Source organism: Chionomys nivalis, chromosome 12 (assembly GCF_950005125.1).
Source record: "Chionomys nivalis chromosome 12, mChiNiv1.1, whole genome shotgun sequence".
Lineage (NCBI taxonomy): Eukaryota > Metazoa > Chordata > Mammalia > Rodentia > Cricetidae > Chionomys > Chionomys nivalis.
The window spans coordinates 55467301-55480739 of NC_080097.1; the positions used below are offsets into that span (position 1 = coordinate 55467301).

Sequence of the window (13439 nt, forward strand, 5' to 3'; positions counted from 1 at the left end):
AAACAAAACAAAATTTAAGATAAAAAAGGAAAAAAAGAAAGAAACAAGGAAGAAGGGGAAATCTCCACATGGAAGCTGCAGTGTGACACAGTGAGTCACAGTAAACCCTTTATCCCTCCATCTTTACACGCAGGCATTCATCACAAAGAATCACTGGTTTGGTTTGAGGCCTGTCTCTGCTGCACCACTGACACCGGGCCCTCACTGGGACTCTTCCCAGACATCCTGTTGCTGCCCTGTCTCACAGAGATTCTGAGGCCTGGGCTGGAAGGACTGCTCCCCGCCTCAGCCTATGCTCCAGCAGATCACAGATGGGCTGGATGTTGGGGTGGGCCTGGGTAGTTGCAGGGTGGTCAGCCCACACCTCTCCCTGTCTTCACCACCAGGGTGCACTCCCCAGCACTGCCATGGCTAGTTGAGCCCTTGCAGCTATGAGGGCCAGTCTACCGCTGTCGTCACATCCTCAGGGTAGTTTTCTCACACTTATCTCTCTCCCCTGACCGTTCGGAGGAGTGATGGGGACAGCTCTCCCACCTGTCTCAGTCAGTGGGGGAAATCTCGCCTCCGCCCATGCCAGTGGTACATGTCTTTAATCCCAGGACTCGGGAGGCAGATGCAGGCAGATCTCTGAGTCTGCGGCCAGCCTGGTCTACAGAGTGAGTCCCAGGACAGCCTGGGCTACAGAGTGAGTCCCAGGACAGCCTGGGCTACAGAGTGAGTCCCAGGACAGCCTGGGCTACAGAGTGAGTCCCAGGACAGCCTGGGCTACAGAGTGAGTCCCAGGACAGCCTGGGCTACAGAGTGAGTCCCAGGACAGCCTGGGCTACAGAGTGAGTCCCAGGACAGCCAGGGCTACACAGAGAAACCCTATCTTGAAACAAAACAAAACAAAACCATTAAAATAAAAAAGTTAAAAAGTGCTTCTCTTGGGTTTGGCAACATGGCTCATCCGCTAAAGGTGGTTTCCATGCAGATCTTGTAACTTAAGTTCAATCCTCAAAACCCACGTAAACATGGGCGAGAGACCCCACTCCACAAAGTTGCCCTCTGGCCTACACAGGCACACTATGGCGTACGTGTGCCTACCACACATTATATACACACTCCAATAAAAATCCTACAAACGCCTTCCCTATACAGCATTGGCGGCTATATAAACTCAGGTGACCGAGACTGACCTGAACTCTGAACCTCTAGCCCTCCCGCCTTCACCACCCGGCACTCAGAGCACGGCTGCTTTGAGTTGGCGAGGGGGTCAAAGCAGGACTTTGTTCATGCCAGGCAAGCATCATTCTACCAACAGTGCTACAGCTGCTTCCCCAAGATTTGTCCTTAAACTTTTTAATAAAGGACTGAGATGCAGATTTGCTTAAAATAAATAGAATGTGGGTATTATACTTAAACCTATCAACATATAAGTTCTATAAAAATGCACACTTAAGGAGTCAAATTTTCTGATTGTATAAAAACTTTAAAGATATGTAGCACAAATGAGGCTTCGTTTATGAATACTGTTACTACAGCAAATTTAACTATCTATTAGAACACAGAATGTGGTATCTTTGCCTTCAAAGTTACAAAATACAAGGTCACTTACATTCAACATTCTCTGGAAATTTCCTGTGAATCTCTTTGTAAGTATCTAAGGCCTTTTGGTAGTTACCTGTAAGTAAACAGAGAAAAAAATGTAATAATAGCTATATAAAGTTATAGAAATATTACTAAATTTAATTAAAATGTTGATTCTAATCCAAAGCATTGGTATACCATAATGGTTTAGATAAAAGCTTACTTTTCATGTTTGCACAATTCTTGAGTCATTTCTGGGAAAAATATATATACAATGTGGGTGTGCTGTTTCATTCCTCTAACCTTGGCACTCAGGAAGCAGAGGAAGGGGACTTCTGTCATGTAGAGGTCAGCCTGATCACACAGTGAGTTTCAGGACAGCCAGGGTTACACAGTAAGACTGGGTTTCAAAAAACAAAACAAAACCCCCCAAAATATATGAATAAACAAAACTAGCCGGGTGGTGGTGGCGCACGCCTTTACTCCCAGCATTTGGGAGGCAGAGGTAGGCGGATCTCTGTGAGTTCGAGGCCAGCCTGGTCTACAAGAGCTAGTTCCAGGACAGGCTCCAAATCCACAGAGAAACCCTGTCTCGAAAAACCAAAAAAAAAAAAAAAAAAAAAAAAAAAAACTGAAAAAGGGTCAGAGTGGAAGGAAATGGTTGAGATTTAGTATTCGCTTCTCAACAGAACTAATGCAGTGACCAGCTGATGTTAAGATCCACTCTGAGTGGGGTGTGGCTCAGTGGTCCCGTGCAAAGGAATGTGCATCTCAAACTGTTCATCTGACCGGAGCCATGGTCATGCTAAAGAGTGAGCCCTCCAGTGCAGGACCAAACTAAGTCTGTGATGGATGTCCTGGCCACTTTGAAGACACTGACAGCTATCAGGTAAGCACACGGACAACCTCAGTTTATGCTTCCTGTGGGGTCAGGATTATCTTTTCCTGGGCGTTCTATGGTCTGTGTTCATGGACTTAACACTGACCTCCTAGTCGACTCTCTGGCATTTAAGCTACAGGCATCTTCTTTGGACAGAAGCACAAACCTCTGCACCTAATGGCGTTTGTTGTAAATAATACACAGTTCTCGCTGTCCCAGGTCTGAATTAATCACTCGGGCAGAAAATGGAAATAGAAACTAATATAAAAAGAATATTTTGTGGTTAACATGCAATGATTTCACGTTAATTTTGAGAAAGAACTCATTTTTAGGAGAGTTCCTGGAATAGCCTGCAGGCTATGGTGTACTTAGTGGTAGAGTGTTTGCTATTAAATTCAAACCCAGTGCCAATTCACGGCCCTTGCCTTAAATAAAAACAAAACACCCCCACTTTGTAAGCATGACCTTTCCTGTATGTAGTAATTACTATGTTTTTCACATAATATGTATAATAAATTATGTGTGGTTATTCAGAAAGTTAATGTTTAATAAACATTCAACTGGAACAAATTTATATGCATAACTACCTAAAGAAAAGACAGAAACTAAATAAGAAATGAATAAAGTCAAAACGCTTACCACTTCTTCTGAAACAGCTAGCTACCATCAGCTGCCATTTCACTTGTGTGGGTCTAGAAAAGAAAGAAATTAGTGGAAATTAGAGATGAAAAAAATAATGAGATGGTGAAACATTCATTAAGCTTTCTACCTCTAATTCCTTTGAATACTTCAGACCTTTTGTTTATTTAGTCTTTATTAATAACATACAGGCTCACACATTTAGAACATAAAAAATACTTGATCTTGTGTTATAATAGCCAGGCTTTAATCCAAAGAGAGGGAAAGAGAACTCAATCTATGCCCTTTTCACCTTTAACAAAAATCACATTCTTTTCTAAAGTAATAATCACAACCAGGACCTCTAGAGACTGACTTTACAAACACCCAAGACAGGCATGCTGGCACATGCTTGTGTTCTCAGCACTCACAGAAGGCTGAGGCAGGAGGATTGCTATGATTCTGAAGCCACCCTTGGCTATGCAGTGAGTTCTGGGCTGGGCTGGGCTACTATGGGAGACCCCCCCCATCTGAATCAGGAGCAGTCTAGAGAAGTGTTTAAGATTCCCTGCCCTCCAAATCTCCCTCGTGCTTCCCCAGGGGCTTCCAGAAGGCCTTCCAACGCCAAGCTAGTCTGATAGCGAGCCTACCAACCTGTGTGAACACATAAGGGCTTCAATTTCAACACTGCGATGTGCAAGTTATTAATTTTAAGCCCACTGCCCACACACCTATCCACTGCAATCTAAATAAAATATGCAGTTAATTGTATTACTTTCCTCTAAGAAGCCTGCCACCTTCTCTACCCACATGTTACACCCAGGGTTCTAGCCAGGCAGTGGGGGTGCACACCTTTAATCCCAGCACTCAGGAGGCAGAGGCAGAAGAGCCAGTTCCAGGACTGTTTTAGGACCGCCAGGGCAACATAGTGAGACCTTGTTCTCCAACCCCATTTTTTTATTCTTTGAGAATTTCATACATGTATACAATAAAATAAGATCAGATCCATTTCTAATTCGCCCCTCCAACTTTCCCAGGGCACCTCCCAACACGTCCTATTCCTATCTTCTTTTTAGATGACTCACTAAGTCCAATTATGCTGCCATGTGTGCATGGGTGTGACTCGCACTGCCCAACGCTGGACGCTGCTAAGCATCTTTGTATATGTTTATCAGCGGTGTATACACTGTCTTTGGGGAAAAATGTCCTCAATCTTTGCTCATTTTTGTTACTGTTGAGTTGTCGGAGCTCTTTATACATTTTGGGTAACGACCTACTCTGTGGGTTGCTTTTGTACTCTTATTTGTTAAGCAGAATACTGAAAATTTGGTGAAGTCTAATATTGCCTATTTCTGTGTTTTGATGGCATTTCTAAGAGTTTTTGTCACATTCAATGGCATGAACAATTTCCACTAAGAGTTTTTATGAGTGTTTTTCTTTTTTAATTTTGTGTACATTTGTGTTTTGCCTGTGTGTATGTCTCTGTGAGGGTATAGGATCTCTGGAAGAGGAGGTACAGACAGCTGTGACCTGCCATGTGGGTGTGGGGAACTGAACTCATATCCTCTGGAAGAGCAGCCAATGCTCTTAACTGCTTGAGCTATCTCTCCTGTCCTCTCTTGTGAGTATTTTATAGTTTTTAGTCTTACATTTATTTGGGTCTTTAATCTGTTTTAAATTTAGTTTTGCATATGGGATAAACTAAGTGTTAAATTTTTTGTGGTTGTTGTTTTTGAGATGGAGGACTGATTTGTAACCCAGGCTGTCCTTGAACTCTCAATCCTCCCACCTCAGCCACAGAGTAACCGGATTACTGGTGTGCGCCATCGGTTGGTTTCAAACTTCATTTTTCTGCCATGTAAATATCTAGTTTGTCAAACATTTTTAGCTTAAAAAACCATTGTTCCTCCACGCTTTCACTACTGTTGTAGGAAACCAACTTACCATACATGAGAGGGGTTACTGTGGGGATCTAGTGCCTATTCTCTCGGCGGCCTTTCTAGCCCTGAAATGCCACACCGTTTTGATTATGGCAGTATGCAAGCACATTCTGAAAAGAGGGATTTGGAATTTTCCAACTTTGCTCCTTTTTGGATTGACTATACAGAGTCCCTAGAGATTCTATATGAATATTAGGTGGACTTTCTATGTCTATAAAATACTATAGAGATTTTGATAGGGAGAGCCTTGACCTTAAGATCACTCTGATTGTTATCACTCTGATCATTATTATTGCTAATAACCCTAGTCTTCTAATCCATGTACATGATGTCTTTCCATTTGTTTATGTCCTTAATCTCTTTCAGGAGTTATTCATAGCTTTAAGTGCATGCTTTTTAGCTACACAATTAAATCAGCAACTAGTTACCTTATTCTTTTTAATTCAGTTATAAATGATATTATTTTTACTAATCTCATAGTTGTCATTTTAGATTGTTTATTGCAAGTCTACAGAAATAAAAAAAGATTGTATGTGATTTTACATCCTGCAATTTTACTGAATTCTTTTATTGTATTTCAATTTTGTGCATACATTCCTCAGAGATTTTTGTATGTATGGTCATCTTTACAATCAGAGATTCCAGGACTTTATATACTATGCATTGTCTTCTGGCCTGCAGGGTTTCTGCTTAATCTTATCCAGCATCCCTTGGATGTGATGACACCTCCTCTTGACGCTCTCAAGACTTTCTCAATAGTGTGGCTAAATGTCTCATGGAGCTCCCTCGAGTTTTTTCCACTCAGAGTTCACTGAGCTCTGTAGACTCACAGATCCACAACCTTTGCTCAACTGTGGGAAATGCTGGCCACAATGTGTTCCAGTAGTTTCTCTGCTCTTTCTCTTCCTGGAGTTCCCATGGGCAAATACTGGTCCTCTGATGGTGTTTTAGGATAGTGATCACGATGAGCATATTAAAATAACATTCTCTAAAACAGTTAAGTAATAGAATTGCATTGAATAATGGACCAACAGGAATAGAATTTTTTTTCTTTTCCTTTTTACCTTCATTCCTTTCTTCTTTCTTTTTTGAAATGGGTTTTCACACTGTATGCCAAGAAACTGGCTTTGAACTTGGAAAAAAATCTCCTGACTCAGCTTTCAAGCACTGGGATTACAGATGTGGAAGACTATAATCATTGTGGGCTAGTATTTCATAATATTTTAATATGTAACTTATAGATATACAGAAAATAGAAAACAGAAGTATAGGCTTGGACCAGTAAGAACCACTCCATCACGAAGACACAAAACATAAGTGACACGACTGGAGAGGTTTCTAGCATGAGCATCACAAGAAGCAATAAAACTGAATTAAACCATTTGCCAAGTTGCCATAACATGTAAGGAGTTATATGACAGAGGAATGAACATTCCCATTCCTTAAGAGCTTATGTTCTTATGGAAGAGGCAGATTTTATACAGCAATAAATACTTAGCACATATAGCTACAATTATTATGTATCAGTTGAAAACAATTTTTTAAATAATTTTTTGTTTTTTGAGACAGGGTTTCTCTGTGTAGCCTTGACTGTCCTGAAACTTGCTTTGTAGACCAATCTGGCCTCAAACTCAGAAATCCATCTGCTTCTGCCTCCTGAGTGCTGTGATTAAAGGCATGTGTCACCACGCCTGGCAAAATAAAAATGTATTTTAAAAATAATTTAGCATACCAGAAAGGAAATTACAGTGTATAGTATAGAAACTACATGATCAAAAATATGGAGGAAATGTAATTAATGTATACTGAATGCCTCTGTCACTTAAAAAAAAAGTAAGACCAGAAACAAATGAAGGTAAATGCAGAGAAAAGTAGAGAAAGATGTGTAAAGGGACTTTACATGAAAGACATCCATTTTCAGGGAAACTTGAAGCATGAAGCATGGAGAGGAACTGAGGAGCTCTGAGAGGAACGAGGAGACGCTGATGTGACACAGATGTATATGGCATTGTTTACCAGGTCACATAACTTATCTGGACAGCTGTTCCTGGTGGAATAAATGGCTGAATTAACCCAAGACAAAACTCTGGGAGAGCAGACAGGCCAGCAAAACAAGAGAGGAAATGGAGTTGAGGAGTCAGCAAGAAAGGAAATAGATATGAGCAACGAGACGTTCCAGAAAGGCCATGCTCAGAACTGAAGCCAGGGGGAGGCTGAGATTAAAAGAGAAACAAAGAGTAATGTTCAACAAAAGGCAACTGTGAACCGAGACCAACACAGCCTCCTCCTATTAAGGCTCTTCTAGCAACAAACCTGTCCTAAGGCTGAGAAAGTCACCTTCTGATCTGGGAATAAATACTTCTTGTTCACTGAGGTTTGGGTAAGGAAAACAGACAAAGTACACTATAAAAGGTATTTAAAGTTTTTATGCAAAGGCAAATATATCTGTCACAATAGAAACAAACTAAAATGAAAAAAAATACAAGGAAACAAAAACTCATTAAAAGATGTTCATGAATTTATTACACTTATCAGATACTTAATTTTTAGGAATTAAAAATAGTCTCAATGAAAGACATTAACTAAATATAAAATCTAAACAGCTACTTACTGTATTAGAGATGCTCTTTCAAAGTACTGAATAGCTTTTTCACAGAACTGGGTATCGATGTAATAGGCTCCAAGCCACTCAATGACCTCAATATTAGAAGGGAAATACCTGTATGACTAGAGAACACCCAGAGAGCGACAATGTGACATCAGCAGCAACACGGAAGCTACTCCTGATTACTTTTCCTGTTAGTGGACCTATTTATAAAAGCATGAACTAGCAAAAGAACTTGACAAGTTCTAAAAGTATACAATACTTAGAGAACGTAGGTAAGCTTGACAGTTTCAGTTATAATCTGAGTCATAGTAATATTTAAGAGAATCAAGCCAGGAGGTGGTGGCACACGCCTTTAATCCCAGCACTCGGGAGGCAGAGGCAGGCGGATCTCTGGGAGTTCGAGGCCAGTCTGGTCTACGAGAGCTAGTTCCAGGACAGGAACCAAAAACTACAGAGAAACCCTGTCTCGAAAAACAAAACAAAAAAAAAAACAAAACAACAACAACAAAAAAAAAATTTAAGAGAATCAGAAGATGCAAATCATGGTTTAAGGAAAATGAGTTAGTATTTTTCGTTTTAATTAATATAATCAAAACTATAGTTTAAGAAAGTTGAATTTTAACAAATAATTATTAGTTCTAAACTAATACGCTTTTCTGAAAAGTTAGGGTCTGTGAGAAACTGTAAGGAAGCAAGACACACACCCACCTCGTAGTAATACTGGAAGGCCTGGGACTTGTCCCCTTCACTGTCGTACAGCTCGCCCAGTTTAGACAGAGCTTGGGAATCAGTCGGAACAACACTGATGAGCTGCATCAGCCACTCAATCGCTTGGTTGGGATCTTCCATTAGCTCGTATCTTGGGCAATGTCAGTTAAGATTCAGGCACCAATAAGTGAGATTGGAATGTGATAGTGAAAATGGTTCTAGGCCTCAGGACTGTGCTGTCTGCATTGTTAACCCTACATCTCTGCAGGAGGCGGGAGGCAGGGCAGTGCTGCCCAGCAACACCCTTGCTCTCTGTCTAGTCTGCTTCCCTGTGGCTTTCTTCAGTTGTTTCTCCTGCACTCAGAAAAGCAGACGTGTGTCCGTGTTGTGATACCCCTCACGGCACTCGGCACTCGAGAGCACTGGGACTCTCTCATTTTGATGAGCTTTGACTGCGACATTGGGGAAGAGTAAAAGTTTAGGTAGAGGTTTCATATATTGTCACCTTGATATGTTTCATGTAAATATGTTTAGGAAAAGGGTAGGTACACCTGTAAAACTTTAAGTACTACCCATTCTAGATGTAGGTTTAATTTTTTTTCACAAAATTTTAGATTATTACAATGTTTTTGTAGAGCTGGAAATGGAACCAAGACCAAATGTCTAGCAGAATCACTTGAAGAAAATGGCGGAATGTTTGCTCAATGACCCCAGCTCTCTTAAGCTCAGCACAGTAAAGAAATTGTCTTCCTGCATTTTTCCTGTATGTTTTTCCTAATTATAGTATAACCCTAAGGACAGGGCATTTTCTCTCTGTAGTTTCCTTTAATACCTAGTAAGGCCTCTGCAAATGCACAAGCATTTTGTTTGTATCAACATTTATTGACTATTACTTATTTATATCTGATAATGAATGAAATGAACACACCCCAACATAAGGTTCTTTTTTATTTAGCAAGAAGTCTCCTGCAGTTTCCAGTCTTGTTTGGTTTCTGTTGTTGTTTTGGAGATGGGGTGAGCTAAAGTGTTGCCAAGCAGGCCTTGTTCTCCAGATCATCCTGCCTCAGCCTCCTGGCAGCTAGGGTTATAGGGACTCACACTCAGCTTGGTCCTTGTTTTGAACATGGCAAAGCAAATGTGATACCACAAGAAAAAAAACCATAAGATTCATTCAAAGAGTTTCAAATGCATCAACTAACTACTGCCCAGTCACTAACTAGGCACAAGCAGAATCATGATGCTTAGTTTCAGGAAAAAAGGACAAATTATACCTCCTTGGGTGTAGCTCAATGGTAGAGCATTTACCCAGCAAGAGCAAGGCGCTATCTTAAGCACTGTTTGAAACACACACAAAAAAATAAATAAAAGGAATAACTATAATACTATCTGCTCTAAAACTTTATGAAAAAATTAAAATATACTTTATCCAAAGTAGAATGGATAGTACTTAGTTTAACAATATACCCCACCTTTCTCTAAACATATTTACATGAAATATATCAAGGTAACAGTATATTAAAACCTACCTAAATATGAGCTCTTCCAAATGGCGTGGCCAAAGTTCATCAAAGTGAGAGAAATCACAGTGCTTTTCCAATACAGTGAGGGGCATTACAAGACGAACACATCGACTTTCCTAATCATGAGTGGGGAAAACAGGAAGCTGAGTGCTGCAGACGCTGACATGACAGCAATACTTACTGCATGCAGAGAGCCAAGCACAGGATCTAATCCTGCACACAGCACACACCAGCGAGAGTGCTAATGAACGAGGCCATGCAGCACTGAAGATTTTTGAGGATAAGTCTCCAGAGAGCTATATTCACTATATCTGCACAACAGCTAAAATTAATCCATTATCCAAACTCAATAGTACTAGTTAGTCATGAATCTTCAATAGCCTACATGAGCTTTTAAAACAAAATCAGAATTAGTACAATGCGTTAAAGTATCTAATTAACTTCTAGTCAGAGATTATATGGATTCAAAATATCCTCAATTTCTTCAATTAGTTTTTTAAAATAAAAATAAACGACCATTATTAACTAATTCTTCTTAGGATGCAAATGATCTTTCACCAACTGAACTACTTTCAGCAAGTTAACCTGTCGTATCACCCTTATCAATTATCTCCATGGCTAATATTATTTAATAATTGATATTTAATTTCCAATTGAGGGAATTAATAATGCCCGTAAGCTTTCAATAGAGATACACATTTGCTATCTGGCAAAGAACTTGAGCGCTGTTCCGAAGGATTGCATGCAGTTTCAGAAAGGAGTCCAAGGCTTCGTCTAGACGGTTTAGCTTCTTATAGGTGAGGCCTTGAGAAGACAGAAAACAGCAGCATCACAGGCAGAACTGTACTCAAAGCAACACGTTAAATATTTAAATGCATGCAAAATCATCCAGAAGAGAAAGTGATAAAGAACCATATAGGCTGGGATTTCTCCAAGCAGACATGAGACATGCTATAGACAGTTCCTGTGATTTTAAAATCGGGGGGCGACGGGGGGCAGTTCATCAGGGACAGCAGACAGGAACCGACAAATAGACTCAGAGAATGGAATACATACTGCGGACATGGATCCAGCCACAAAACCTAACAGAAGGGATAAACGTGATGAACTGCGCTAGTGATTGTACACAACAGGGACAAGGGTACGCCTTCTGTTATTACAAAAAAATTCAAAGGACAAGAGTAGAAGAGGCCTAGCTAGGAAAGGAAAGGGGTCAGCAGGAGTGTGGACACTAGGGAGGACAATGGGCAGACAAGGCAAATACGATAAAAATACTTTGTGTTCATGAAAATGTCATGAACATGTCATAATTAAACCTATTATTATGTATGATTAATACTCGCTAATAAAATGTTTTAAAAATTCAAAATTTACTTTTAAATTACATAGGAAAAATAAAGCTGTGCGAGTCTAAAAAAATCTCAAATTTATAAAGTAAGAACAGCATCTAAGCAGACAATTAAGTGACCAGAAGGACTGTGCCCTTCTCTTACCTAGCCAGTACAACCCTTTCCAGATTTCAAATGTCACCTCCTCAGTCTCTTCTTGCCATTTCTCAGTGAGGTGTCTCCACTCCCTACTTCTTCCCTGGTCCCACACCTCATCTCCAGGGCCGGCAGACAATCGACTGGCAGGCCAGTCTTCAACCAAACAGAGCAGTCCAGACTGGGTGCTTACGTAACTCTCCGTTCATCGTTCTAATGAACACAGATCTATTCATCCTCCCCTCTTCCTGTGGTATGTACGTGTATGTGTGCAGGCACATGTGCACACACATGCTGAGGCCAGAGATCATGCTCGGTATCTTCCTCAAATACTCTCTACCTTTATTTTTTGGAAATAAAAATAAAGTTACTGAACCAGCAAACTCCAGGTGACCTGCCTTTTTTTTTGCCTGCCTAGCGGTGGGATGATGGGTATATGTTGCCTTCCCTGACTTTTTAAGTGAGTGTTGAGGATCAGAACTTAGGTTCTCTTGCTTGTGTGGCAAGCACTTTACCAACAGTCATCTCCTCAGCACCCCCGACTGAATTTTTATTTGCAAATTCCTAAACACCAGGAAATAGTTTAAGAGCATCAGACAACCAAGGAAAGGTAACAATGCAAAAAAGACAAGAAAAAAAAAACAGAAAAGAAAAAAAAAACCAAAAATACAAACTAAATTCATAATCAAATAAAAACACATTCAAAAAGAAGCATATTTGAAAAGAAGCACCGATAGCCAAAGACACTAGTCCCATACTGCAGACATGTATGTGTTTGGCAGCACCTTAGAAGCAACAGTGCTCATATCAGACAGCCTCTGAGGACAGGAAGGGAATGAGATGGTCATGAGCCTTCATGTCTTATAAGAGTACAAATAATATAGTCTGAGGTGCTGGAGAGATGCTCAGTGGTTAAGAGCACTGGCTGCTCTTCCGGAGGACCTAGGTTTGGTTCCTAGCAGCCACACAGTGGCTACAACCACCTGTAACTCCAGTTCCTAGAGATCTGGCACCCTGCTCTGGCCTCTGTGTGTTCCAGCCACACAAGTGGTGCACAGACAGGCATGCGGACAAAACACCCACACACATAAACATGGAAAAAGTATTAAAAATTCTGAAGAATATCTGGCAAAATATTAAAATGTGTCAAATTGTGGCACTAAACAGCTTCCAAGTACTTTCTGTATATTTGACATTTTTCCTAATTAAAAAGGAAAATAGGTGCCCCCCCCATTTGGGAAACGTTTAAAAACACCATCTCATATCATCAAAACTTGGGGACACAGTCAGTCTTATAACTGTGGTAGACAGAGATGTTAGAAAAGTCTTTTTGGAGAACAACATAACAATGCTGACCCAAATTTTACATAGCATGGCTTTTGAATCATTAACTCCACTAAGAATAATGCTATTTTTTAAAAGATGTCGACAATGCCTTAATGTCGCGAGCCACGTTGAACTCACCAATGTTATAAAGTGCTTCAGTACAAGAAGAATCGTTTCTCAGGGCCTCCTTATAGAATTCAGCTGCCTTCTCATAATCACCGTTTGCAAAAACCGTGTTCCCTTTATTAGTGAGAGCGGATGGGTTGTATCTATCTGAGTTCACAGCTAAGTCTGCATAGCTGCTGGCTTGAGCAAATTCATTTTCCTAAAGTATAAAAGATATACAATTTCAAGTCTAAATTTCAAATCTCCTCAGATTGTTCTGAGATTATTAAAACAATAAATGGACTTTCTGAGATTATAAACAAAGATGAACAGAAACAAATATTTTAAATATCTTAGTTTTGACAGGCTATTTGCAGTTGTCAAGCTCAAACAGCCAAGTATCGTAGGACTGGCTTTTCTAGTCTCATGCTTTGATAACAACAGTATTTATATGTAGGTGGTTCCATGTTCAACGCCCAAGCCCCGTGTCCTCATTTGCTGTGCACTGCCTTCCCACCTGAAGCACTGAAATAGATGGAAGGGCCTCAGCGTCCCCTGCTCTGCACCTGGCTGCGGCACACACCAGGCGTTTGCATTTCTGCCCATGCAGGGCTTTCTCTTCCTCTCTCAGCCACAAGCTTGATCAGGACCTTGCCATGGTTCACATGACGCCCATGGAGC

At 40.5% G+C, this 13439-nt stretch overlaps 1 protein-coding gene across 3 annotated transcripts in view; it reads right to left on the minus strand.

Moving 5' to 3' along the window:
- Positions 1 to 13439, minus strand: part of Ift88 (intraflagellar transport 88) — a 106493-nt gene that overhangs the window by 40894 nt on the left and 52160 nt on the right. For all 3 annotated transcript variants that reach the window (XM_057786582.1, XM_057786580.1, XM_057786581.1), the window contains exons 17-22: positions 12792 to 12978; positions 10539 to 10647; positions 8324 to 8474; positions 7619 to 7734; positions 3089 to 3141; positions 1598 to 1663 (exon numbers count right to left, since the gene is read on the minus strand). In XM_057786582.1, the coding sequence (XP_057642565.1) occupies positions 1598 to 1663; positions 3089 to 3141; positions 7619 to 7734; positions 8324 to 8474; positions 10539 to 10647; positions 12792 to 12978 (682 nt within the window). The remainder of the gene's footprint in view (positions 1 to 1597; positions 1664 to 3088; positions 3142 to 7618; positions 7735 to 8323; positions 8475 to 10538; positions 10648 to 12791; positions 12979 to 13439) is intronic.